The following is a 27,553-nucleotide window of genomic DNA, read 5'->3' as shown; positions in this document are numbered from 1 at the left end:
AAAGTCAAAACTGCTGCAGCTTGCGAAGAATGACTTAAGGGCCTTAGTGACACAAATTTTATTCACTGACAAAATGCTTTTATTGTTAATGTGCAAAGTTTATGTTTAAATGAAACGTATGCCAAATGCAAAATTTGTAGTCTGTATTCCTACTTAAATATTACAGTCGTGCAAATGAATAAAAGTGCTGATTTAACTTAGCTTAACTGTTGATGCCATTTTAACTGAAAAATAATGCATAAACACAGAAAGGCCTTTTCCACATTGAATAGTTTTTGTGCACTATGATTTTAAAATTTCAAATGCTGTATTTTTCCAGAAGCCTCCTGTCTGTTAGTGAATAAGCATTTGTTAAATATTAGACTTCGGAAAGTGAATTCTGACCAAGAGAAGAGGATCTGACCGGAAGAATAATTCATTGGAAGAACTGTCAGGACCACAAAACATCAACATCATCAAGGCTCAATGTCTGAAAGCCTATTGTGCATCTCTGAGAAAATTGGGGAGTTTGCTTATTCCCCGGAGTTTGATGATATTCTATTCGAGGATGAAAACGACAAAAGAAAATAATGTTGCAACATAGAATTTGTGTGTTTATATTAGTGCATGTTCCTCAAGTAACAGCTAAATTCCAAACCTTCCTCTCTGGGATTCCTTCCACTCTGGTTGGGGCTCATCTGTGAGTTTCTTTGACTTGTCTATATGAGAGGTTATTTAGCGTATTTCCTGCGTCTGCTGACTTATGACTGAGAATACATTTCCAGTCTCAGATGCAAAGGCAATTCTATGTAAGGTAGTAGTGTTCCCCAAAATGGGTGAAAACCCGCACATCAAATTAAACAGAGTTGTCATATACAGTCAATCAATAATGTATTAGCGTTAGCAATATATTGTTAATGTGATGGGGTGCTAGTGAAGCTATAAGCACTTACTACCCAAAAGTGCTGTTGGCAAGTCGACAAGACGACTTACCCACACAATTGTTTAAAGAGAATCAGCTTTTAAGCTCACCCTTATTTCAAAATATAAGAAGTCCATCAATATGTCATTTGGTCTAAGAGCCAATCTCTTATGATGAGTGTAGAAATAATATGAGGAAAGTCTTTGGAGTATTCACAATATTCCATGAAAATCACCAGACAGGATGCATTAGTTAACAGAGTTTTCCAAAATTCTCCTCTTTATTAATTTGAGGACCCAATATCCAGTATTCAGGCACAGCCGTCCAGTATCACACTTTCTCTTAGCGTTACCAGGCTCATGGTCCTCGACGGAGTATTATAACCCGGCTCCTTTTAATACCCACACTTTATTTCAGTGTGTCTTATATCTAGGATTGGACAACAATACATTTAATATCGACACACGCATGATTTTGAGCTCGTGCGATTTGCTATTCAAAACACCATGGAGATGGTTATTTGATTTGATACCTTACTTATGATGTCGTACTTGAATGGTGGATTTATCAAACGTATTTTGAGCCTTGAAAAAGTAATTGTACCTATTTAGTACAGACGAAACACGTGTTGGCTGCTTTGGATACTGGACGGCTGTGCCTGGATACTGGATATTGGGTCCTCAAATTAATAAAGAGGAGAATTTTGGAAAACTCTGTTAACTATTGCATCCTGTCCGGTGATTTTCATGGAATATTGTGAATCCTCCAAAGACTTTCCTCATATTATTTCTACACTCATCATAAGAGATTGGTTCTTAGACCAAATGACATATTGATGAACTTCTTATATTTTGAAATAAGGGTGTTCTTAAAAGCTGATTCTCTTTAAACAATCAGATGCAAAGGCGTTATGTTTGTGCATTGATTTTACTATCAGAACTCTTTACTGGGTATCTGAACTGACACCTTTTTTCTCATTTATTCTAAGTTAGTCTAGAATTAGGGATTTTCCTTTATGGAACATGCTTGTTGTATTATATCAGTACTAACTGTGATTATAACTAATTCAGTATTCTATTTCATAATCAAATATTGATTGATGAATTATATTAACTTTTCATACTAAAATCTAAGATGAATACTTGATTAATAAAGAAATTAATGACTAAAGAAAGGAAAATAAAACACTTTAACTCGCACTAAATCTTTTTATTGACTGAACTGAAATACGTCAAAGATTTATTCTTATGTAGAGGATCGCTCCTTACATTTCCTTGTCAACTAGCAAAGGTCCATAAGACCAGTGGCGTGGGTTATTTAATGATTATACCCGAAGATTGGGGTTCAGAAAACCCTGCTCCCCCAGTCTCCTTTTGTTCCAAGTAGGTGGCAGAAAATAAATCAGAAATCTCTGATCAGGAGATTACATTTATTTACGGCGAACAGAGCAGGCTGGAGCGTGCTAAATCCAGTGAACCTTGTGGAGCAGTGTCAGCAAGAAAGAGATGCCTGAAAGAACTACCTTTTATTGATCCTCTGGAAGTTACAAGGTTGAACTTCTCCAGACTCCTACCTGTGGGCTTGTTCCTCCACTTATCCTGCCCTCAACATAAGACATTTATAAACATCCCCAGTCAGTACTGGATTCTACTCATCATGCCCCACCTTTCAGAACTTGTTTTCCATGCCTGTCCATTTATTAATTAATAACTTGCATATTGACCTCTTTTGAAAATCTCTACATTTTGAATCAATGTCAGTGTGCTTATCAGTCCTGATGCGGAAGGAACATTGCATTGCGATCTCTATCACAAATAATTGACTCTGGTGAGGAACAGGACAACTGCAAGAAGTAATGGCAACGTTGCTGTCCTTTTGAGACATTAAGGTACAGTTTTGAATCCCAAGGCATAACTGGCTGCTCTGTAAAGCATGTGACTAAGCGACAGGGGACCAGACTGGTCTTCACAGTGAAGCAATGTATGGGATTAGGATTACAGCCAAAACAGGAAGTGGGCAACCCGGGCAGCAATGCTGTACTTAAATGTGGCATTTCCATCAGAGAAGGAAAGTGCAGTAAAGTCACTGATGACGTCAGACTTGCACGCTCCACGTTAGTGCCACAACATTCATTACCATTACTTCGACCTGACCATTACATTAAGTTGAATAACATTTCGCCTGACCACTATTTGTACATGATACTTGCTCCCATTGGCTAGAGCTAAAGAAAGCTAACTAAAAGTAGCCTGTTAAAGTAATGATCGCCTTGGGTAACGGTCAATGAACGTAGTGGCGATTGAAGTATTGCTATACATCTCAAAGCAATCAGATGAACTGCTTTGGAACTTATGCCAAAGTCACAAAATACTAAGCAGAGTAACACCAAGGCTACGGTGTTCAGGGCCCTCTCGAGTGCTGACTCTGATGTGGAGGAGAAAAATCAGGAACTAAAATAGGTATATGGTGACATAATGCAGAAGAAGCATTGGCATAGTCAATAGGTCTCGCCTTTGGGGCCTTCTAAGTGTTTAGCCATGCAACAGTTGATGTTGTTGCACCAAGGATATTGTGCTGCATAACTAAATACTTATGAGGTCGCAAATGCGAGACCTATTGGCAAAATGAGGACTGCACCTTGAGAAGAGTGACAGTCATGAGACAGGGCCGATCACTTCAGACACTACTAATATTATTATTAACTTCAGATACTGAAAGTTTGTTTCTTTTTTAAAGCCCTCTGACTCACATGACCTCACTTTTAATGGTTTGGTTAATCTGTCCCTGGGGCTGTGGTGAAAACACTCAGCTTCTTTAATGGAAGTAGACAACACCCCCGCAATAACTCTCCACGTACTTTTGGAGGACGGCTCTGTTTTTGGCCCCTTTTTGCAGTTGTATATAGCGCAAGCTCAACCCAAACGTATTGGAGTGCTTTATATGAGCACCAGTTACATTACCCAAGGACACATTCATTTTTGGTAGACACAGGAGAGATTGAGTGATTTGCCCAGAATCACAGGATGTTGAGCCGATGCTGAGACTCGAACCTGCCTTACACTGCTGTTGTTGAAGTGGAACTGGCTCATACTGGTGCAAGCATCCTCTGACTTTACTTTAGTTAACCCCTTCGATGCTCATGACGGAACGGTTCCGTCATGAGCATCGGTTGGGCTGTGCTCATGACGGAACCGTTCCGTCATGAGGACAGCCCCCGGGGGAAGCGCTGGCGCTCCCCCCCTTGTCCCTCGATCTTGGCCCCCTTTACGGGGGTGGCAGCGGAAGAGCTTCCGCTGCCACCCCCGACCCCCCCCGAGCCCCCCCACGCTTTCTGATGACGTCAGCGCGCACAGCGCGCGCCGGCGTCATCAGGAAGCGTTGGACGCGCTGGAATCCATTTCTTCCAGCGCGTCCGAGGGGAGCAGAGGTAGGTGTTTGGCGTCTGGTGGGGGCCGCGGCGGTGAAATCTCTAGTATTGAGGCATCGGGGGAGAGGAAAGAGTATTTCCTCTCCCCCGATCTCTCAATACAGGGCATTCCTGCTCCACGATCGCGCACAGCGTCGCGATCGTGGAGTAGGGATGCCCCACTAGACACCAGGGATTTTGCATTTGGAGTTTGGGAAGCGACCCCTTAGGCAAGGGTCGCTTCCCTGGGCACGATTATTTGGCAAAGTCTTTTCTGCCCCCCCTGGGGGCAGATCGGCCCGCTTTCTGCGCGTTTCTGCCCCCGGGGGGGGCAGAAAAGCCCACTAGTCACCAGGGATGCTGTTCCTACTATGTAGGAAGCGACCCCTTGGGCAAGGGTCGCTTCCTTGGGGGCAAATTTTGTGGAAGTCTTTTCTGCCCCCCCTGGGGGCAGATCGGTCCGCTTTCTGCGCGTTTCTGCCCCCGGGGGGGGCAGAAAAGCCCACTAGACACCAGGGATATTGTTTATGCTATGTAGGAAGCGACCCCTTAGGCAAGGGTCGCTTCCTTTGGGGGCCAAATAATTTGAAGACTTTTCTGCCCCCCCTGGGGGCAGATCGGTCTTCTTTCTGCCCGTTTCTCCCCCTAGGGGGGGCAGAAAAGCCCACTAGACACCAGGGATGTCTATTTCGTTATGTAGGAAGCGACCCCTTGGGCAAGGGTCGCTTCCTAGGGTGGTAAAGTGATTAGGAGACTTTTCTGCCCCCCCTGGGGGCAGATCGGTCGTCTTTCTGCCCGTTTCTGCCCCCAGGGGGGGCAGAAAAGCCCACTAGACACCAGGGATGTCTTTTTCTTTATGTAGGAAGCGACCCCTTGGGCAAGGGTCGCTTCCTTTGCGGCCTAATTTTTTAGAATACTTTTCTGCCCCCCCTGGGGGCAGATTGGTCGTCTTTCTGTCCGTTTCTGCTCTTTGGGGGGGGGGCAGAAAAGCCCACTAGACACCAGGGATATAAATATTATTGTAGGAAGCGACCCCTTGGGCAAGGGTCGCTTCCTTGGGCCCCTAAATGTTTTGAAGACTTTTCTGCCCCCTCTGTGGGCAGATCGGTTTTATTTTTTTGCTGTTTCTGCTCCCATTGGAGGCAGAAAAGCCCACTAGACACCAGGGAATTAGTTCAATTAGAAATAGAAGTGACCCCTCGCTTCCAGGGTGCAATTTGTTATATGTATTTGGGTCACCTGCCCCGGGACTGAATAGCCTTTTTTTTCCTGCTGTTTTCTGCCTGACCTGGCACACAAACCGATTGACCATTTGGGTAGTGACATGGCATGTTATAATGTTTATTGTTATATGTTTTGTGATTTCCAATTGTAATGTTTTTTTTGTTTACTTTTTTGTTCTAGGTGAAGGCTTTTCTTCTGTTCACGGTGACATTTTGGTTCTGGTGGTTTTGCTGTTTGTGTAGTTTGGTAAGAGACTGTTTTTTTGTACAATGCAAATGTGTTTGATTGCTCTGCCTGTTTTTTTTTGCAAATGGTGTAATAATAGCAGTATGTTTGGTTTTTGAGTTTCAAAAACTTTTTGCATTGGTGCATGATGTGTATTTTGTTGTCTTGTGAGTAATTTGTTTTTTTTTCTTCTTTCTAGTTTGATATCGTTGGTCTTTGCTGTGTCACTGCAGAGTTTGTTTCTGGTGAGTGTAGCTGTCTCTTTTGATTTTGGATTGTATAGTTTTTGAGTACATTGATCTTATTGATATAAGGTACACATTTCTTTACTTACTTGGTTTGCACATTGTTGGTTGTTGTTGACTTGTTTGTACAGTCTTCCATCTTAGTAGGTATAATGGCTAGCCGCAGGATGACTGCTCAGCAGGTTGTTGGTTTGCTGTTTGAGTCTTCCTCTGATATTGGGTCAGAGACTGACTCTGCTTCTGAGGGAGAGGGGGCAGGGGACGATTCTGGCAGTGAGTTTTCTCTCCGTATGGGGTCATCGGATGATGAAGATACTCTTAGCGCGGATGAAGTGCCTGTGTTAGAGGAGGAGACTGATGTGCCGATAGTGCGGCAAGAGGCATCTGGGCTGCAGCCTGCGGCTGCAAGGCTTCCCGTTGGTGTAGTGCAGCAAGAGACATCTGGGCTGCAGGCTGGGACTGCAAGGCTTCCCGTTGGTGTAGTGCGGCAAGAGGCATCTGGGCTGCAGGCTGGGGCTGCAAGCCTTTCCGTTGGTGTAGTGCGGCAAGAGACATCTGGGCTGCAGGCTGGGGCTGCAAGTCTTCCCGTTGAAAGTGATGACCTCTGGGTTGCCCCTGGCATGGTGCAGCCGGAATTTCCTGAGTTTACTGGTGTTCCAGGGTCTAGAGTGAATACCGAGAACTTTTTGCCTGTAAATTTTTTTCAGTTGTTTATGGACGATGTGTTTTTGGCAGAGATTGTTGAGCAGACTAATTTGTATGCCGAACAGTTTTTGAGGGACAACTGTGCCAGTCTTAAGCCACACTCTAGAGCTACCCGGTGGACTCCCACAAATGTTGAAGAGATGAAGAAGTTCTTGGGTTTAACTTTTTTGATGGGCTTGCTAAGGAAGCCATCATTGGCTTCATATTGGTCTAGCAGTCCCTTGATGGCAACGTCTATTTTTCCGGCAGTCATGAGTCGTGACAGGTATTTGCTTCTGCTTCGGATGATGCACTTTGTAGATAATGGTTTAGCGTTGCCACGAGATCACCCTGATTGTGACCGTCTTTTTAAGATTAGGCCTGTCCTTGATCACTTTGTTGATCGATTTTCTGAGATTTATGCCCCTGGTAGAGAAATTGCAGTGGATGAGTCTTTGGTGTTGTTCAAGGGCCGCTTGGTTTTTAGGCAATACATTCCTAGTAAGAGGGCACGCTATGGAATAAAGCTGTATATGCTGTGTGACAGTAGGACTGGATATGTCTCTAATTTCAGGGTGTACACCGGTAAGGAATCTAGGTTTAACCTCCCTGGTTGTCCGTCCACTTTTGGAGTGACTGAGAAAATTGTTTGGGAACTTGGAAGAGGATTTTTTAACAAAGGCCACCATTTATATGTAGATAACTTCTACACTGGTGTACGGTTGTTCAGGGAATTGGCCAAAGTGGACACTTTTGCTTGTGGCACAGTCCGCTGTAACCGTAAAGGTTTTCCGAAAGAACTTGTTTGTCACAAGCTTGTGCGGGGACAGTGCAGTGCGTTGCGTTGCCAGGAGCTTCTTGCTGTGAAGTTTACAGACAGGAGAGATGTCTACATGCTGACTTCCATCCATGATGAAAGCACTGCACCTGTGACTGTTTGGGGTCAGGTCGCTGAAGCGCGCAAACCTGTATGTGTTTTAGACTATAATAGGTACATGGGTGGTGTTGACAGAGTAGATCAGAGGTTGGAACCTTACACTGCTCTTCGTAAGGCTTACATTTGGTACAAGAAGTTGGCTATCCATCTTTTCCACTTGGCAATGTTTAATGCTTTTGTTGTGTTCCAGGATTCTTGCCCTGAGTCAAAGATGACTTTTGTTAAGTTTCAGGAGTCTGTAATAGGCAGCCTTGTTGTAGTGGAACAGGCAAGTGTTCCTAGAGTTGGACTGGTGGAGGATGTTGCTAGATTGAAAGAACGCCACTTTCCAGATCACATTCCTCCCACACCCGCAAAAGATTTTCCCAGTAGGAGATGTAGAGTCTGTTGGCGAAGAGGTTTGCGGAAGGAGAGTCGTATGTACTGCCCCGATTGTCCCTCTCATCCTGCACTGTGTCTCTCTGCTTGTTTTAGAGCGTACCACACGCGAAAAAAATTTTGGGAGGATTCTTGAGTGGTAAAGTGAACTGGCTGGTCTGTATTCTTTGGATAATTTGATTCTGTTTCAATGTTGGTGTTAGTGCAATGTATTTAGTTGCTGATTTTCTGTTAGAAGATTTGTATCTATTTGCAATTTGTTTGTGTTTTTATTTTTTTCTAAAAAAATCCAAAATGTGATGGCGGTGTGTGTAGGCTTGCGCTTGGCTGTTGGTGTGTGTGGACTGGCACTTGGTTGGTGGTGTGCGTGGAATGGTGCTTGGCTGACGGTGTGCGTGGACTGGCGGTGTGCATGGACTGGCGGTGTGCGTGGACTGGTGCGTGGCTGGTGGTGTGCGTGGAATGGTGCTTGGCTGGCGGTGTGCGTGGCTGGTGGTGTGCGTGGAATGGTGCTTGGCTGGCGGTGTGCGTGGAATGGTGCTTGGCTGGTGGTGTGCGTGGAATGGTGCTTGGCTGGCGCTGTGCGTGGACTGGTACTTGGCTGGCAGTGTGTGTGGACTGGTGGTGTGTGCGGACTGGTGTTTGGCTGGTGGTGTCCGTGGACTGGAGCTTGGCTGGTGGTGTCCGTGGACTGGAGCTTGTCTGGTGGTGTGTGTGGACTGGAGCTTGGCTGGCGGTGTGCGTGGAATGGTGCTTGTCTGGTGGTGTCCGTGGACTGGAGCTTGGCTGGCGGTGTAGGTGGATTGGCGATTGGCTGCCGGTGTGCCTGGACTGGCGATTGGATGGCGGTGTGCCTGGACTGGCGCTTGGCTAGCGGTGTGCGTGGACTGGCGTTTGGCTAGCGGTGTGTGTCGACCGGTGCTTGGCTGGCTGTGTGCGAGTAGTGACTTTCTGCTGGTCACTACACACACTGCTAGCTGAGTGCCACTCCACGCAATTCTTCTGCCTGTGTAGTTGCTGTGTCTGGATTGTGGGCGTGTGAAAGTGATGGGCCCTTGAATGGCGCTGTGTGCCGGTGTGAGTTTTGTTATGTGATGGGCCCGCGGCTGGCGGTGTGAATGGTTTTGTATGTCTCACACGTATGAAAGGTGTATGAATGGCCTGTAAAGAGGTTGGTGCCTTGTCGTGGCTTTACAGCTCACGAGCTGTGAGTCAGTGGTTCAGTTTCTTGCCCTTTCAATTATTACCAGTGCATTTCATTTTTTGTGAAATCACTTGGTAATACAATTTTATCTACTGAACCATCACTCACCCTCGTGCCAAATCCAACCAGTATGTGCGTGTGCTTGCGGGTTAGATGACTGTGCAGTAATATTTGTTTTTTTGAAGCAGGGTGTACCTTGTCCCTTTTTGGTGATTTTTGTACTGTGTTGCTTTTGTACCTGGTGGTGCGAATGGTCTTGTTTGTATCACGTATGAAAGGTGTGTGAATGGCCTGTAAAGCGGTTGGTGCCTTGACGTGGCTTTACAGCTCACGAGCTGCAAGTCATTGGTTTGGTTTTTTGTGAATTTAATTATTGACAGTGCATTTCATATTTGTGAAATCTCTTGTTAATAAAATTTAATACACTGAACCATGACTTGCCCTCGTGCCAAATCCAACCAGTATGTGTGTGTGTTTGAGGAATAGATGGTTGTGCAGGAATCTTTTTTTTTTGTTTCTCTGCCAAGGTACACTTTCCATGTAAGAATAACCCACCAACTGTAGATATTGTCGAAAACCTTTGGGAGTTCATGGTGATGTCTCTCTAGTGATTTGAAAAATATATTTTATCCCCATTGTCCTGTAAACCTCAAATTGTCTGCCACATTTTCTTTGCAGTATTATTCCAAAATTCTCACGCTGTAGTAACAATAGGTAATCTGGTTATGCAAGGGGGGTTACTTTTGTTTTTTGCCCAGGGATCGGCGGGCATCTAGGGAAACCTTTCCAACCCACGCATTTCTGAAAAGTAGACACTCGGCGGCTTCCAGGGAGGTATGGCTTGCGTGGATCCCCCAACGTTTCCTTACCTAGAATCCCCTGCAAACCTCAATTTTTGCCCCAAAAATCACTTTTTTCACACATTTTGGGGTGGGAAAGTAGTGGCATCACCGGGCTCACACAAATTTACCACCACCCAGCGTTCCCCCAGGTCTCCCGGTAAAAATGGTGCCTCACTTGTGTGGGAGGCCCAAGTACCCGCGGCAGGCAAGGGCCCCAAAGGTAGTGAGGCCACCTCAAGATGGCCTATCGCCAAACCACCTGGTTTTGCAAGGGGGGTCACTTTGGTTTTTGGCCCGGTGCGCGGCGGCCATCTAGGGAAACCTACCAAACCCAGGCATTTTTGAAAACTAGACACCCGGCGGCTTCCAGGGAGGTATGGCTTGCGTGGATCCCCCAACGTTTCCTTACCCAGAATCCCCTGCAAACCTCAATTTTTGCTCAAAAAATCACTTTTTTCACACATTTTGGGGTGGGAAAGTAGTGGCATCACCGGGCTCACACAAATTTACCACCACCCAGCGTTCCCCCAGGTCTCCCGGTAAAAATGGTGCCTCACTTGTGTGGGAGGCCCAAGTACCCGCGGCAGGCAAGGGCCCCAAAGGTAGTGAGGCCACCTCAAGATGGCCTATCGCCAAACCACCTGGTTTTGCAAGGGGGGTCACTTTGGTTTTTGGCCCGGTGCGCGGCGGCCATCTAGGGAAACCTACCAAACCCAGGCATTTTTGAAAACTAGACACCCGGCGGCTTCCAGGGAGGTATGGCTTGCGTGGATCCCCCAACGTTTCCTTACCCAGAATCCCCTGCAAACCTCAATTTTTGCTCAAAAAATCACTTTTTTCACACATTTTGGGGTGGGAAAGTAGTGGCATCACCGGGCTCACACAAATTTACCACCACCCAGCGTTCCCCCAGGTCTCCCGGTAAAAATGGTGCCTCACTTGTGTGGGAGGCCCAAGTACCCGCGGCAGGCAAGGGCCCCAAAGGTAGTGAGGCGACCTCAAGATGGCCTATCGCCAAACCACCTGGTTTTGCAAGGGGGGTCACTTTGGTTTTTGGCCCGGTGCGCGGCGGCCATCTAGGGAAACCTACCAAACCCAGGCATTTTTGAAAACTAGACACCCGGCGGCTTCCAGGGAGGTATGGCTTGCGTGGATCCCCCAACGTTTCCTTACCCAGAATCCCCTGCAAACCTCAATTTTTGCTCAAAAAAATCACTTTTTTCACACATTTTGGGGTGGGAAAGTAGTGGCATCACCGGGCTCACACAAATTTACCACCACCCAGCGTTCCCCCAGGTCTCCCGGTAAAAATGGTGCCTCACTTGTGTGGGAGGCCCAAGTACCCGCGGCAGGCAAGGGCCCTAAACGTAGTGAGGCGACCTCAAGATGGCCTATCGCCAAACCACCTGGTTTTGCAAGGGGGGTCACTTTGGTTTTTGGCCCGGTGCGCGGCGGCCATCTAGGGAAACCTACCAAACCCAGGCATTTTTGAAAACTAGACACCCGGCGGCTTCCAGGGAGGTATGGCTTGCGTGGATCCCCCAACGTTTCCTTACCCAGAATCCCCTGCAAACCTCAATTTTTGCTCAAAAACTCACTTTTTTCACACATTTTGGGGTGGGAAAGTAGTGGCATCACCGGGCTCACACAAATTTACCACCACCCAGCGTTCCCCCAGGTCTCCCGGTAAAAATGGTGCCTCACTTGTGTGGGAGGCCCAAGTACCCGCGGCAGGCAAGGGCCCCAAAGGTAGTGAGGCCACCTCAAGATGGCCTATCGCCAAACCACCTGGTTTTGCAAGGGGGGTCACTTTGGTTTTTGGCCCGGTGCGCGGCGGCCATCTAGGGAAACCTACCAAACCCAGGCATTTTTGAAAACTAGACACCCGGCGGCTTCCAGGGAGGTATGGCTTGCGTGGATCCCCCAACGTTTCCTTACCCAGAATCCCCTGCAAACCTCAATTTTTGCTCAAAAAATCACTTTTTTCACACATTTTGGGGTGGGAAAGTAGTGGCATCACCGGGCTCACACAAATTTACCACCACCCAGCGTTCCCCCAGGTCTCCCGGTAAAAATGGTGCCTCACTTGTGTGGGAGGCCCAAGTACCCGCGGCAGGCAAGGGCCCCAAAGGTAGTGAGGCGACCTCAAGATGGCCTATCGCCAAACCACCTGGTTTTGCAAGGGGGGTCACTTTGGTTTTTGGCCCGGTGCGCGGCGGCCATCTAGGGAAACCTACCAAACCCAGGCATTTTTGAAAACTAGACACCCGGCGGCTTCCAGGGAGGTATGGCTTGCGTGGATCCCCCAACGTTTCCTTACCCAGAATCCCCTGCAAACCTCAATTTTTGCTCAAAAAATCACTTTTTTCACACATTTTGGGGTGGGAAAGTAGTGGCATCACCGGGCTCACACAAATTTACCACCACCCAGCGTTCCCCCAGGTCTCCCGGTAAAAATGGTGCCTCACTTGTGTGGGTGGCCCAAGTACCCGCGGCAGGCAAGGGCCCCAAAGGTAGTGAGGCCACCTCAAGATGGCCTATCGCCAAACCACCTGGTTTTGCAAGGGGGGTCACTTTGGTTTTTGGCCCGGTGCGCGGCGGCCATCTAGGGAAACCTACCAAACCCAGGCATTTTTGAAAACTAGACACCCGGCGGCTTCCAGGGAGGTATGGCTTGCGTGGATCCCCCAACGTTTCCTTACCCAGAATCCCCTGCAAACCTCAATTTTTGCTCAAAAAATCACTTTTTTCACACATTTTGGGGTGGGAAAGTAGTGGCATCACCGGGCTCACACAAATTTACCACCACCCAGCGTTCCCCCAGGTCTCCCGGTAAAAATGGTGCCTCACTTGTGTGGGAGGCCCAAGTACCCGCGGCAGGCAAGGACAACAAACGTAGTGAGGCAACATCAACATTGCCTATCCCAAAGGTCGCCTCACTACGTTTGTTGTCCTTGCCTGCCGCGGGTACTTGGGCCTCCCACACAAGTGAGGCACCATTTTTACCGGGAGACCTGGGGGAACGCTGGGTGGTGGTAAATTTGTGTGAGCCCGGTGATGCCACTACTTTCCCACCCCAAAATGTGTGAAAAAAGTGATTTTTTGAGCAAAAATTGAGGTTTGCAGGGGATTCTGGGTAAGGAAACGTTGGGGGATCCACGCAAGCCATACCTCCCTGGAAGCCGCCGGGTGTCTAGTTTTCAAAAATGCCTGGGTTTGGTAGGTTTCCCTAGATGGCCGCCGCGCACCGGGCCAAAAACCAAAGTGACCCCCCTTGCAAAACCAGGTGGTTTGGCAATAGGCCATCTTGAGGTCGCCTCACTACCTTTGGGGCCCTTGCCTGCCGCGGGTACTTGGGCCTCCCACACAAGTGAGGCACCATTTTTACCGGGAGACCTGGGGGAACGCTGGGTGGTGGTAAATTTGTGTGAGCCCGGTGATGCCACTACTTTCCCACCCCAAAATGTGTGAAAAAAGTGATTTTTTGAGCAAAAATTGAGGTTTGCAGGGGATTCTGGGTAAGGAAACGTTGGGGGATCCACGCAAGCCATACCTCCCTGGAAGCCGCCGGGTGTCTAGTTTTCAAAAATGCCTGGGTTTGGTAGGTTTCCCTAGATGGCCGCCGCGCACCGGGCCAAAAACCAAAGTGACCCCCCTTGCAAAACCAGGTGGTTTGGCAATAGGCCATCTTGAGGTCGCCTCACTACCTTTGGGGCCCTTGCCTGCCGCGGGTACTTGGGCCACCCACACAAGTGAGGCACCATTTTTACCGGGAGACCTGGGGGAACGCTGGGTGGTGGTAAATTTGTGTGAGCCCGGTGATGCCACTACTTTCCCACCCCAAAATGTGTGAAAAAAGTGATTTTTGAGCAAAAATTGAGGTTTGCAGGGGATTCTGGGTAAGGAAACGTTGGGGGATCCACGCAAGCCATACCTCCCTGGAAGCCGCCGGGTGTCTAGTTTTCAAAAATGCCTGGGTTTGGTAGGTTTCCCTAGATGGCCGCCGCGCACCGGGCCAAAAACCAAAGTGACCCCCCTTGCAAAACCAGGTGGTTTGGCGATAGGCCATCTTGAGGTGGCCTCACTACCTTTGGGGCCCTTGCCTGCCGCGGGTACTTGGGCCACCCACACAAGTGAGGCACCATTTTTACCGGGAGACCTGGGGGAACGCTGGGTGGTGGTAAATTTGTGTGAGCCCGGTGATGCCACTACTTTCCCACCCCAAAATGTGTGAAAAAAGTGATTTTTTGAGCAAAAATTGAGGTTTGCAGGGGATTCTGGGTAAGGAAACGTTGGGGGATCCACGCAAGCCATACCTCCCTGGAAGCCGCCGGGTGTCTAGTTTTCAAAAATGCCTGGGTTTGGTAGGTTTCCCTAGATGGCCGCCGCGCACCGGGCCAAAAACCAAAGTGACCCCCCTTGCAAAACCAGGTGGTTTGGCGATAGGCCATCTTGAGGTCGCCTCACTACCTTTGGGGCCCTTGCCTGCCGCGGGTACTTGGGCCTCCCACACAAGTGAGGCACCATTTTTACCGGGAGACCTGGGGGAACTCTGGGTGGTGGTAAATTTGTGTGAGCCCGGTGATGCCACTACTTTCCCACCCCAAAAAATGTGTGAAAAAAGTGATTTTTTGAGCAAAAATTGAGGTTTGCAGGGGATTCTGGGTAAGGAAACGTTGGGGGATCCACGCAAGCCATACCTCCCTGGAAGCCGCCGGGTGTCTAGTTTTCAAAAATGCCTGGGTTTGGTAGGTTTCCCTAGATGGCCGCCGCGCACCGGGCCAAAAACCAAAGTGACCCCCCTTGCAAAACCAGGTGGTTTGGCGATAGGCCATCTTGAGGTCGCCTCACTACCTTTGGGGCCCTTGCCTGCCGCGGGTACTTGGGCCTCCCACACAAGTGAGGCACCATTTTTACCGGGAGACCTGGGGGAACGCTGGGTGGTGGTAAATTTGTGTGAGCCCGGTGATGCCACTACTTTCCCACCCCAAAATGTGTGAAAAAAGTGATTTTTTGAGCAAAAATTGAGGTTTGCAGGGGATTCTGGGTAAGGAAACGTTGGGGGATCCACGCAAGCCATACCTCCCTGGAAGCCGCCGGGTGTCTAGTTTTCAAAAATGCCTGGGTTTGGTAGGTTTCCCTAGATGGCCGCCGCGCACCGGGCCAAAAACCAAAGTGACCCCCCTTGCAAAACCAGGTGGTTTGGCAATAGGCCATCTTGAGGTCGCCTCACTACCTTTGGGGCCCTTGCCTGCCGCGGGTACTTGGGCCTCCCACACAAGTGAGGCACCATTTTTACCGGGAGACCTGGGGGAACGCTGGGTGGTGGTAAATTTGTGTGAGCCCGGTGATGCCACTACTTTCCCACCCCAAAATGTGTGAAAAAAGTGATTTTTTGAGCAAAAATTGAGGTTTGCAGGGGATTCTGGGTAAGGAAACGTTGGGGTATCCACGCAAGCCATACCTCCCTGGAAGCCGCCGGGTGTCTAGTTTTCAAAAATGCCTGGGTTTGGTAGGTTTCCCTAGATGGCCGCCGCGCACCGGGCCAAAAACCAAAGTGACCCCCCTTGCAAAACCAGGTGGTTTGGCAATAGGCCATCTTGAGGTCGCCTCACTACCTTTGGGGCCCTTGCCTGCCGCGGGTACTTGGGCCACCCACACAAGTGAGGCACCATTTTTACCGGGAGACCTGGGGGAACGCTGGGTGGTGGTAAATTTGTGTGAGCCCGGTGATGCCACTACTTTCCCACCCCAAAATGTGTGAAAAAAGTGATTTTTTTAGCAAAAATTGAGGTTTGCAGGGGATTCTGGGTAAGGAAACGTTGGGGGATCCACGCAAGCCATACCTCCCTGGAAACCGCCGGGTGTCTAGTTTTCAGAAATGTATAGGTTTGCTAGGTTTCCCTAGGTGCCGGCAGGGCTAGGGTACAAAATCTACAGCTAGTCACTTTGCCAAAAAAAGGGTCATTTTTCACTCCAAAACCACGTTGCGTTTTGCGCCGTTTCCTGTCGCGGGCACTAGGCCGACCCGCACAAGTGAGGTACCATTTTTCTCGTAGGACTTTGGGGAACGCGGGGTGGGTGGAAATTTGTGGATCCACGCAGATTCCAGAACTTTCCATCACAGAAATGTGGGGAAAATGTGTTTTTTTTGTCAATTTTTTACGTTTGCAAGGGATTCTGGGTAACAGACCATGGTGGGAGGCAGTCAAGTCACCCCATCCTGGATTCCCCTGGGTGTCTAGTTTTCAGAAATGTATAGGTTTGCTAGGTTTCCCTAGGTGCCGGCAGGGCTAGGGTACAAAATCTACAGCTAGTCACTTTGCCAAAAAAAGGGTCATTTTTCACTCCAAAACCACGTTGCGTTTTGCGCCGTTTCCTGTCGCGGGCACTAGGCCAACCCGCACAAGTGAGGTACCATTTTTCTCGTAGGACTTTGGGGAACGCGGGGTGGGTGGAAATTTGTGAATCCACGCAGATTCCAGAACTTTCCATCACAGAAATGTGGGGAAAATGTGTTTTTTTTGTCAATTTTTTACATTTGCAAGGGATTCTGGGTAACAGACCATGGTGGGAGGCAGTCAAGTCACCCCATCCTGGATTCCCCTGGGTGTCTAGTTTTCAGAAATGTATAGGTTTGCTAGGTTTCCCTAGGTGCCGGCAGGGCTAGGGTACAAAATCTACAGCTAGTCACTTTGCCAAAAAAAGGGTCATTTTTCACTCCAAAACCACGTTGCGTTTTGCGCCGTTTCCTGTCGCGGGCACTAGGCCAACCCGCACAAGTGAGGTACCATTTTTCTCGTAGGACTTTGGGGAACGCGGGGTGGGTGGAAATTTGTGGATCCACGCAGATTCCAGAACTTTCCATCACAGAAATGTGGGGAAAATGTGTTTTTTTTGTCAATTTTTTACGTTTGCAAGGGATTCTGGGTAACAGACCATGGTGGGAGGCAGTCAAGTCACCCCATCCTGGATTCCCCTGGGTGTCTAGTTTTCAGAAATGTATAGGTTTGCTAGGTTTCCCTAGGTGCCGGCAGGGCTAGGGTACAAAATCTACAGCTAGTCACTTTGCCAAAAAAAGGGTCATTTTTCACTCCAAAACCACGTTGCGTTTTGCGCCGTTTCCTGTCGCGGGCACTAGGCCAACCCGCACAAGTGAGGTACCATTTTTCTCGTAGGACTTTGGGGAACGCGGGGTGGGTGGAAATTTGTGGATCCACGCAGATTCCAGAACTTTCCATCACAGAAATGTGGGGAAAATGTGTTTTTTTTTTCAATTTTTTACGTTTGCAAGGGATTCTGGGTAACAGACCATGGTGGGAGGCAGTCAAGTCACCCCATCCTGGATTCCCCTGGGTGTCTAGTTTTCAGAAATGTATAGGTTTGCTAGGTTTCCCTAGGTGCCGGCAGGGCTAGGGTACAAAATCTACAGCTAGTCACTTTGCCAAAAAAAGGGTCATTTTTCACTCCAAAACCACGTTGCGTTTTGCGCCGTTTCCTGTCGCGGGCACTAGGCCGACCCGCACAAGTGAGGTACCATTTTTCTCGTAGGACTTTGGGGAACGCGGGGTGGGTGGAAATTTGTAGATCCACGCAGATTCCAGAACTTTCCATCACAGAAATGTGGGGAAAATGTGTTTTTTTTTTCAATTTTTTACGTTTGCAAGGGATTCTGGGTAACAGACCATGGTGGGAGGCAGTCAAGTCACCCCATCCTGGATTCCCCTGGGTGTCTAGTTTTCAGAAATGTATAGGTTTGCTAGGTTTCCCTAGGTGCCGGCAGGGCTAGGGTACAAAATCTACAGCTAGTCACTTTGCCAAAAAAAGGGTCATTTTTCACTCCAAAACCACGTTGCGTTTTGCGCCGTTTCCTGTCGCGGGCACTAGGCCAACCCGCACAAGTGAGGTACCATTTTTCTCGTAGGACTTTGGGGAACGCGGGGTGGGTGGAAATTTGTGGATCCACGCAGATTCCAGAACTTTCCATCACAGAAATGTGGGGAAAATGTGTTTTTTTTTTCAATTTTTTACGTTTGCAAGGGATTCTGGGTAACAGACCATGGTGGGAGGCAGTCAAGTCACCCCATCCTGGATTCCCCTGGGTGTCTAGTTTTCAGAAATGTATAGGTTTGCTAGGTTTCCCTAGGTGCCGGCAGGGCTAGGGTACAAAATCTACAGCTAGTCACTTTGCCAAAAAAAGGGTCATTTTTCACTCCAAAACCACGTTGCGTTTTGCGCCGTTTCCTGTCGCGGGCACTAGGCCAACCCGCACAAGTGAGGTACCATTTTTCTCGTAGGACTTTGGGGAACGCGGGGTGGGTGGAAATTTGTGAATCCACGCAGATTCCAGAACTTTCCATCACAGAAATGTGGGGAAAATGTGTTTTTTTTGTCAATTTTTTACATTTGCAAGGGATTCTGGGTAACAGACCATGGTGGGAGGCAGTCAAGTCACCCCATCCTGGATTCCCCTGGGTGTCTAGTTTTCAGAAATGTATAGGTTTGCTAGGTTTCCCTAGGTGCCGGCAGGGCTAGGGTACAAAATCTACAGCTAGTCACTTTGCCAAAAAAAGGGTCATTTTTCACTCCAAAACCACGTTGCATTTTGCGCCGTTTCCTGTCGCGGGCACTAGGCCAACCCGCACAAGTGAGGTACCATTTTTCTCGTAGGACTTTGGGGAACGCGGGGTGGGTGGAAATTTGTGGATCCACGCAGATTCCAGAACTTTCCATCACAGAAATGTGGGGAAAATGTGTTTTTTTTGTCAATTTTTTACGTTTGCAAGGGATTCTGGGTAACAGACCATGGTGGGAGGCAGTCAAGTCACCCCATCCTGGATTCCCCTGGGTGTCTAGTTTTCAGAAATGTATAGGTTTGCTAGGTTTCCCTAGGTGCCGGCAGGGCTAGGGTACAAAATCTACAGCTAGTCACTTTGCCAAAAAAAGGGTCATTTTTCACTCCAAAACCACGTTGCGTTTTGCGCCGTTTCCTGTCGCGGGCACTAGGCCGACCCGCACAAGTGAGGTACCATTTTTCTCGTAGGACTTTGGGGAACGCGGGGTGGGTGGAAATTTGTGGATCCACGCAGATTCCAGAACTTTCCATCACAGAAATGTGGGGAAAATGTGGTTTTTTTTTCAATTTTTTACGTTTGCAAGGGATTCTGGGTAACAGACCATGGTGGGAGGCAGTCAAGTCACCCCATCCTGGATTCCCCTGGGTGTCTAGTTTTCAGAAATGTATAGGTTTGCTAGGTTTCCCTAGGTGCCGGCAGGGCTAGGGTACAAAATCTACAGCTAGTCACTTTGCCAAAAAAAGGGTCATTTTTCACTCCAAAACCACGTTGCGTTTTGCGCCGTTTCCTGTCGCGGGCACTAGGCCGACCCGCACAAGTGAGGTACCATTTTTCTCGTAGGACTTTGGGGAACGCGGGGTGGGTGGAAATTTGTGGATCCACGCAGATTCCAGAACTTTCCATCACAGAAATGTGGGGAAAATGTGGTTTTTTTTTCAATTTTTTACGTTTGCAAGGGATTCTGGGTAACAGACCATGGTGGGAGGCAGTCAAGTCACCCCATCCTGGATTCCCCTGGGTGTCTAGTTTTCAGAAATGTATAGGTTTGCTAGGTTTCCCTAGGTGCCGGCAGGGCTAGGGTACAAAATCTACAGCTAGTCACTTTGCCAAAAAAAGGGTCATTTTTCACTCCAAAACCACGTTGCGTTTTGCGCCGTTTCCTGTCGCGGGCACTAGGCCGACCCGCACAAGTGAGGTACCATTTTTCTCGTAGGACTTTGGGGAACGCGGGGTGGGTGGAAATTTGTGGATCCACGCAGATTCCAGAACTTTCCATCACAGAAATGTGGGGAAAATGTGTTTTTTTTGTCAATTTTTTACGTTTGCAAGGGATTCTGGGTAACAGACCATGGTGGGAGGCAGTCAAGTCACCCCATCCTGGATTCCCCTGGGTGTCTAGTTTTCAGAAATGTATAGGTTTGCTAGGTTTCCCTAGGTGCCGGCAGGGCTAGGGTACAAAATCTACAGCTAGTCACTTTGCCAAAAAAAGGGTCATTTTTCACTCCAAAACCACGTTGCGTTTTGCGCCGTTTCCTGTCGCGGGCACTAGGCCGACCCGCACAAGTGAGGTACCATTTTTCTCGTAGGACTTTGGGGAACGCGGGGTGGGTGGAAATTTGTGGATCCACGCAGATTCCAGAACTTTCCATCACAGAAATGTGGGGAAAATGTGGTTTTTTTTTCAATTTTTTACGTTTGCAAGGGATTCTGGGTAACAGACCATGGTGGGAGGCAGTCAAGTCACCCCATCCTGGATTCCCCTGGGTGTCTAGTTTTCAAAAATGTATAGGTTTGCTAGGTTTCCCTAGGTGCCGGCAGGGCTAGGGTTCAAAAACTACAGCTAGACTCTTTGCAAAAAAAGTGTAAATTTTCAGTGTGAAAATGTGGTGTGTTCACCTTAGGTTTTGAGCCACTTCCTGTCGTGGGCACTATGCCTACCCACACAAGTGAGGTACCATTTTTCTCGGGAGACTTAGGGTAGTTCAAATTTGTAAAGCAACTGTTATTACCTGTTGATTTTTGATGCATTTCTCCCTTCCAAATGAAAGACATTGTGTAAAAAAAAAGTCATTTTGAAAAATGACCAATAATTGTCATGCAAATATGAGTATTCCCAATTTCGAAAATGTGCAAATATGCACTGTTTCTGAACTCTGTAATTTGTTCCCATTTCAGAAATACATAGGTGACTTTCATACCGATTTTTCCAAGTATACATTTTCCCACAATAATTGCTATATACCCGGACCAAAAAAAAAAAACATTACAAAATGCTGCTCATTTTTCTACTCTGGGTTCGTTGGGCTCTTGATGAACCTACAAGTCCTATATGTCCACACAACCAGGAAGGTCTACCGGATGTAACGGTACATTGCTTTCAAAGAGATGTCATAATTCGAAGAAGTTACAGGTAAAAACGTTGACTCAAGAGGCTGCTTTTTTCAACAAATTTTTAATTTCTCCTATATTTGCCTGTAAATTTCTATAAAGAAACCTTGATGGATCTACGCAAATGACCCCTTGCTGAATTCAGAATTTTGTCTACTTTTCAAAAATGTATAGCTTTCCAGGATCCATTATTGCTTTGTTACCCTTTTCTACCGTTAACTGGAAGGAGGTTGAAAGCACAAAAAATAGCAAAAATAGGGTATGTCCCAGAAAAATGCCAAAACTGTGTAAAAAATGTTGGTTTTCTAACAAAAGTCTGTCATTCCCTAAAAGCTGGAGAAATTGTGATTTCAGCCCCACAAACCCTTTTTTGATACCATTTGCAGAGAAAAACCCAGAAGCTTTCATTTGCAGCCCGTTTTTCACATTTTTCACAAAAAAAAAAAAAATTGCTGTATTTTGACTAATTTCTGTGACCCCTCTAGGAGAATCCACAAACCCTGGGTACCTTTAGAATCCCCAAGATGTTGGAAGAAAAGGACGCAAATTTGGCGTGGATACCTAATGTGGTCAAAAAGTTACAGGGGCCTAAGCGCGCACTACCTCAAATAGCCCAAAAAGGGCTTAGCACAGGAGGGGAAAAGGCCTAGCAGCGAAGGGGTTAAGAATCACACGTCTGTGATTTATAAAAAGTGTTCTAATGCTCAGTGCCAATGTGCGCACCGGTAGACCCCGGCTTAAATTAAGTCCCCAGCAGAGGCCTGAGTTACGCCCCTGAGTCGAGCGAGCCCCAAGAGTCTGTACTAGTAACAAACATACATTTTGGCCCTTCTAATATGATGTTTAACAATGCAGCGACGCATACGCAAATATTGTGCTTTTTTATCGATAATGCTGTTTAAAAATAGCTCCTGGAAAGCTCTCTCTGTCCAATTTATGCATGTTGTGATAATTCTTTGAGTTGCTCCTATGTTTACTTTTCAAATCCAATACCAGGCTGGTTGTAGATGGGTTGTATTCAAAATGCTGGACCAGCTCCCAGGAACACAAACTATGGCTGGATGGATGGATGTACAGAATCTACTTCTATGGACTGCTCTTTGCCAATTCTGGGAGGACTCAACAGAGCAGGTGCCATGACAGATGCTCCTCAGGAGTCCACGGAAAACGATACTGAGCATTCCATAGGTATGAGTCCACGGTGACGCAACTAACTATAGACTACAGTTAATGCAAGCCTGAGTCATAAAGGTTGGGCCGTTCACCTCTCAACACTATTATGCCACATGTTGAATGTGGTGCAATGGGCATGATACAAAATAACCAAATGCTAGCATATATTCACATACATGACTGGCTATGCATACAATTTTATCCTACAAGGTGTAACTGCAGCTACAGGCTTGCTATGAAAGGGTGGGCGGTATCTGTCATACACTTATGATAACAAAGATCTAGTACAAAGTCCACACTGCAGTCACTTTCTACCCATTAATAACCTAGAATTTAACATGTCATACCTCACTCCTTTTAATTTCAAATTCACACCTAGGCCACAGACAAAGTACGGTAACAGAACAAATCTGGTACTAACAAGCATCAAAGCATCACCCAACACATTTCCATGCACAGCACTCGGAGTGGAGTTCATACTATCCAAAATTTCAAGCTGGCACATCATTGAGAGGTTGAAGCACTACACGATCATAAACGTGCCTTTGCTACCCACACAACACACAGTTAACCACAGAACAGTATTAGTACAGCAGTTTCCCTTAAGTTCAATTATATAATAGGACCTTAGGAATTCACAAAGAATGCATCTAATACGCCATGGCAACTATACTTAAACTGTTAGAAAATTAAATCGTCCATCAAGACGCTTCCCCTATGATGCTCATGTCGAACGGCCTAAAGAGGTGTTGTTTTATTTCTCGCTATACTTCAGATTAACCATCTTACCTCATTAAAATGGCAGGACTACCACTAATATTAGGCAATCGGGTAGTTACTTTCTCAACTTTTCATTAGCATTAAAAGGCTTACAAAGTTTAACTATAAAAGCTGAACGAGTATATTGAGAATGTACTCTTCTGGGCTCCGAAGGAATCCGTATGAATGCCGTAAGCATGGTTAAATAAAGTTTGTGACGTATTGTGAGTCAGTTAACGGGTGTACTCTGAAGAATAAAGATATGCACTACAGAGCTCCGTGTGTGGCGTAGTAATTTGCATGCTTCCGGGCTGGGAAGGATGCTACACCTACCTGCCCTTGCTGAAACAAAATTAAATCAACAAAGTCATTATTATTTTCCCTGTTATTTTATATAGGTGAACTGCATTTGGTTCTGTTCAACAAACGTGGTTAAATGGAGTTTCAAAAAATATGCATATTATGTATGCTTTCATATTTTATTAAAATGGCTAGGGCTGACATAGAATCTGGTTAGATACCAACAAAATTATGTATCAGGGTGTAACTTCCACCTGACTGACTGTGATGGGTAAAAGGGGAAGAGGTTTCATAGCTTCACAATTTAATAACAATATGAATACCTGCCAAGCAGAGTTTGTTGCAAGGTAAAGTTGATTTTCTTCCACAGGTAAAAGTGATGATTAGAAGCCAATACAATCTACATGTATGTATTATGAAGGAGAAAAACATACTTTTTTTTTTTAACTTTCAATGTGCATCTTCTAAGATCTAAACAAAGGCTGAATGAAGTATTAAGTACTTGTCGCTAAGAGGTAAGGACAAAAATGGGAAGAAATCTTAGAAAACAGATCATGCTTTTATAAAAATGGGAGAACATCTATGACATTAAAAATACTAAAAATAGCATCAAATATTCCCTTACTGTTTTAACTAAGAAATTCAAATTGCAGAGAAATAGCAAAACTCAACACACATACGAGTGCTAAAACACAAGACGCCTCTCTCCTTCAGGTTGTGCAGTGATAAACATGCATTTCAGATTTTAAAGGGAAAAAAATTCAATTGTGGGTGAAATAATTAAGTGAAATAATCAAACTACTATGTTCTTTTGTTTGATTGGGTCTTTCAATTCCAGTTCTGGGAGGCAGAGGCTGAGATAAGTTTTTGAACCTCCTGGGTGAGCACTTTGCTTTAGCTGTAGGCTTCTAGTGGCTTTCTGGCAGGATCTGTACTAAGGTACCACAGCTCGGAAACTAGCAAACGCTCCTCTCTCTTCAGACCTGGGAGATTGATAAATCCTAGATCCTGCTACTTGCTTTGCAAGACAAGCAGTGCAGTGCAAACAACACAGAGGCATCAACAGCAAAACACGTGCTGGCATAGCCGATAGGTGTGGGTTGGCTTAGCCAATGCCTGCTTTGTTAGTCATTTTTTTCACAAAGTTATTGTTGGAGAAAGTGCTAAGCTCTCGCCAATATTTTTTTTTTTATAAAAGCAAAAATAATTATTTGGTCTCAAAAAACACATATCCCCATAGTAGTCCCTGGCACTGAAGGTAACTGCTTGTTGTGTGGGTGTGCTTCTTGTGAAAGCGCACTATGCTGTCACTCACTTTGTAGTAAGCCAATGGCCCAAGTGAGCTGACTTAATGCTTAGGTGTATTAGGTGAAAGACAAATGTGAAAAACACAACAGCAGACCAATGAATGAAGGGGGTTGGCTGAAAGCCTCAAAACATATATATTATACATACCATTTTAGTGAAGTCAAAAGGTCTTGGAAAACGCCAACCCCCAAAAAAGTTAACGTTCTTGCCCTGCTGCTTAGTTGCTCTTTCTCCCACATCGCACCCAAGACATACAACGGAATATATGACGTTACTTCGCATGCGTTTAGTACGCATGCCATTACTACGCGGTCGTTAGCACGACCGCGTTTTTAGTTCGCATACCTTTCCTACGCAATTCGGAACAACGAATTGCAGTAGGGGGTGCTGGATGTTGGAATAGTATAATTTACTATTCCAACTCCAGTCTATGCGGACACTAGGGAAGGTGTTGGATTTTAAATCCAACACCTTCCCCCCCCTAACGCAAGTCGCTGTTCCGACTTGCGTAGGAAAGGTATGCGAACTAAAAACGCGTGCGTACTACCGTCCGCGTAGTAATGGCATGCGAAGTAACGCATGCTAAGTAAACGCCGTTTACCCATACTACGGGCTCCCTCAACACATCAGAGCCTCCTCCTCACTTCTGGACTTCTGCAAGAAGCTGAAGACCAGCCACTTCGTATAAGCACCTTGGGAACCACACACCAGCCAATCGGATGATTAGTGCGAAATACAGATCAACATAACACGTACCAGGTGCTGAACACAACTCTGCTCTTCAAGAGGAACTCGTAAATAACTCTACAAAGAATACCATGACGGAGTGGGTCGGCCTGGGCTGTAAGATGAGGTAAACTTGGTCTCACAGGGAGAGAGAGAAATGATGAAAATAGGAATGATAAATAAAAGGTAAATGGAGAGTAAGGGTATGAGAAGGGAAATACATAAAATGTAAGGAGGAGAGAGATAAAAGAAGAGGGGATAGGAAATAAACAAATTAAACTAGGAAATGGTGAATAGTAGCAAGAAAAAAGAAAAGGAGAGAAAGAGGGAGAAAGAAGATGACAAAAGGAAGGGATAGAAAATGAAAGAAATTAACAAATTAAAGAAGAGATAAAAAGATGAACGGTAGGAAGGATGGAAAGGGTAAGCAAGGACAAAGTGGGTGGGGATATAATGAGGAGAAAGAGAGGTAGGGGGAAGGAAGACTGGAGTATTGGGTTGATTTATGGAGGCCACATCTGTATATTTTTTCCAGTCCAGGCCTATCTCTGGAGCATTATGTTCACATCTGCACATTTCTGGAGCCCACTTCTCCATGAGAACAGACACAGACTGGAGACAGTCCAGGGATGCTAACACAGACTCCAACAACCTGAAGACGAGTGCGCTTCAGCAAAGGTCTGGAGAGGGGTGTGAAAGAGGTTTTGTCATTCCCAAATGGAATGAACAGTGCAAGAGACGGCATCGTTCAGGGAAAGGGACTCCAGCACCAGAGATCGGGGTTCAGGAGTAACATTACAAAATAAATATATATGGAAAAGCCTCATGCAGCAATGGTGGAGACCGATGCATTAAAATAATTAGAACAGGCCTTAGAGACTCTCGGGGCGATTTATCCTTGGCTGGAGGCCATGTTGGGTCAGTGTTAGTCACACACGGGTATACTAAAAGTGCCAGAAAGTCTTAGATGAAGGGCGACTTGGGGCAACGGTGTGACGGCCTGAGTGCTGCACACCCTGCAATCCCTCCTGGCACTGGTGGGTTCTTACCTCAATGGGCGGAGAGTGCGGCTCCCGCGTCTGGTCCAAATGGGCGCTTGAAAGCTGCGAATTAAGACAGAACTGCGAGGTAAATGCGGGTAAAAGGACTGCATAAAACATACACACCGACAAGATCACAGCACATGTTCACAATCAACTTTACCGCATAGACATGTCCCGTCACGTCACACACTTGTACTGAAGCATATGTATATCAGTGGCGGCTCCTCTGCTAAGGCAGCGGAGCGTCGCCACACTGCTTTAAAGCAGGGCAATGGAAAAAATAAAATGACAGTAGCGCAAGTTATCATTTTATTTCCTGTATTCCCGTTACCACTAGGTTAAGGTGGGGCTGGGGTCCCGTGACGTTGGGGAGAAGGAGTGGCTGCTGTTGCACCTAAAGTGCGCATGACTGTTTGGCCGGCCGTCTCGGGTCGGCTAAACAGTAATGCGTACTTTGTATGTTCTCCACCCAGGCTGCATTACAGCCTGGTGTTCTCCTGGGTGGAGAACATGCCTTGGCTCCCTTTGACTCTCTGAGAATAGAGCCATGGCACTCAGACCAATAAAAATGCTGCTATCAGCAGCGTCATGATTGGTCAGGGGAGTCTGGAAGTCTGGGTGCTTCCTGTTGCTGGTTCCTGCGGGGAGAGGCGGTGGCTGGCGGCGGTGAGCAGCAGGTAAGTTTCCTTTCTTTTTAAATGTCCTAACCCCTCATATTCCCCCGCCCCCGCCGCCACCGTCCCCTTCCAGCCGCCACTGCCGCATACTGACATTTTATTGGTTTATACAGACTAGCCCCTTACCCTACTGAAATAGAGATTGGTGCACATCATATCTTGCAGAGGAGTTCCAAGAGTCACACATAAACCAGGCCAGATTACACTCAGATAATTATGAAATTTTGCAATAGCAACATTTTCCGCATAATTATGGATTTGCTGCATTTGCTACATAACACAATCTGCAGCATAATCTGCAGATTTTAGCAAAAACAATGTTTCTAGCTCAAAAGTTACTAAAACTGCAGTGACACGTGTTGCAGTGTAGTGGAAGGCTCTCTGCAAAGACTGAATGGTCCCCTTTCTGTGGCATATTGCTGCATTTGGGTGTTAGACTAGTAATAATGAGGTGGTTGTACCACAGAATATCGACACAAACAACATTGAGATAGAAGACAGAATATCGAGGGAGAAAATATCAAAAGGTAAGTGCGTATGGGGAAGTATAAATTTAC

At 46.7% G+C, this 27,553-nt stretch overlaps 1 protein-coding gene across 8 annotated transcripts in view; it reads right to left on the bottom strand.

Moving 5' to 3' along the window:
- SORBS3 (sorbin and SH3 domain containing 3) overlaps positions 1–27,553 on the bottom strand; it is a 328,992-nt gene that overhangs the window by 68,611 nt on the left and 232,828 nt on the right. For all 8 annotated transcript variants that reach the window (XM_085633985.1, XM_085633983.1, XM_085633981.1 and 5 more), the window contains one exon: positions 26,326–26,379. In XM_085633985.1, the coding sequence (XP_085490111.1) occupies positions 26,326–26,379 (54 nt within the window). The remainder of the gene's footprint in view (positions 1–26,325; positions 26,380–27,553) is intronic.

This window comes from Triturus cristatus, chromosome 11 (assembly GCF_964204655.1).
Source record: "Triturus cristatus chromosome 11, aTriCri1.1, whole genome shotgun sequence".
NCBI lineage: Eukaryota > Metazoa > Chordata > Amphibia > Caudata > Salamandridae > Triturus > Triturus cristatus.
Note: the sequence above shows the minus strand (reverse complement) of the source record. Positions and strands in the feature narration are given on the sequence as shown.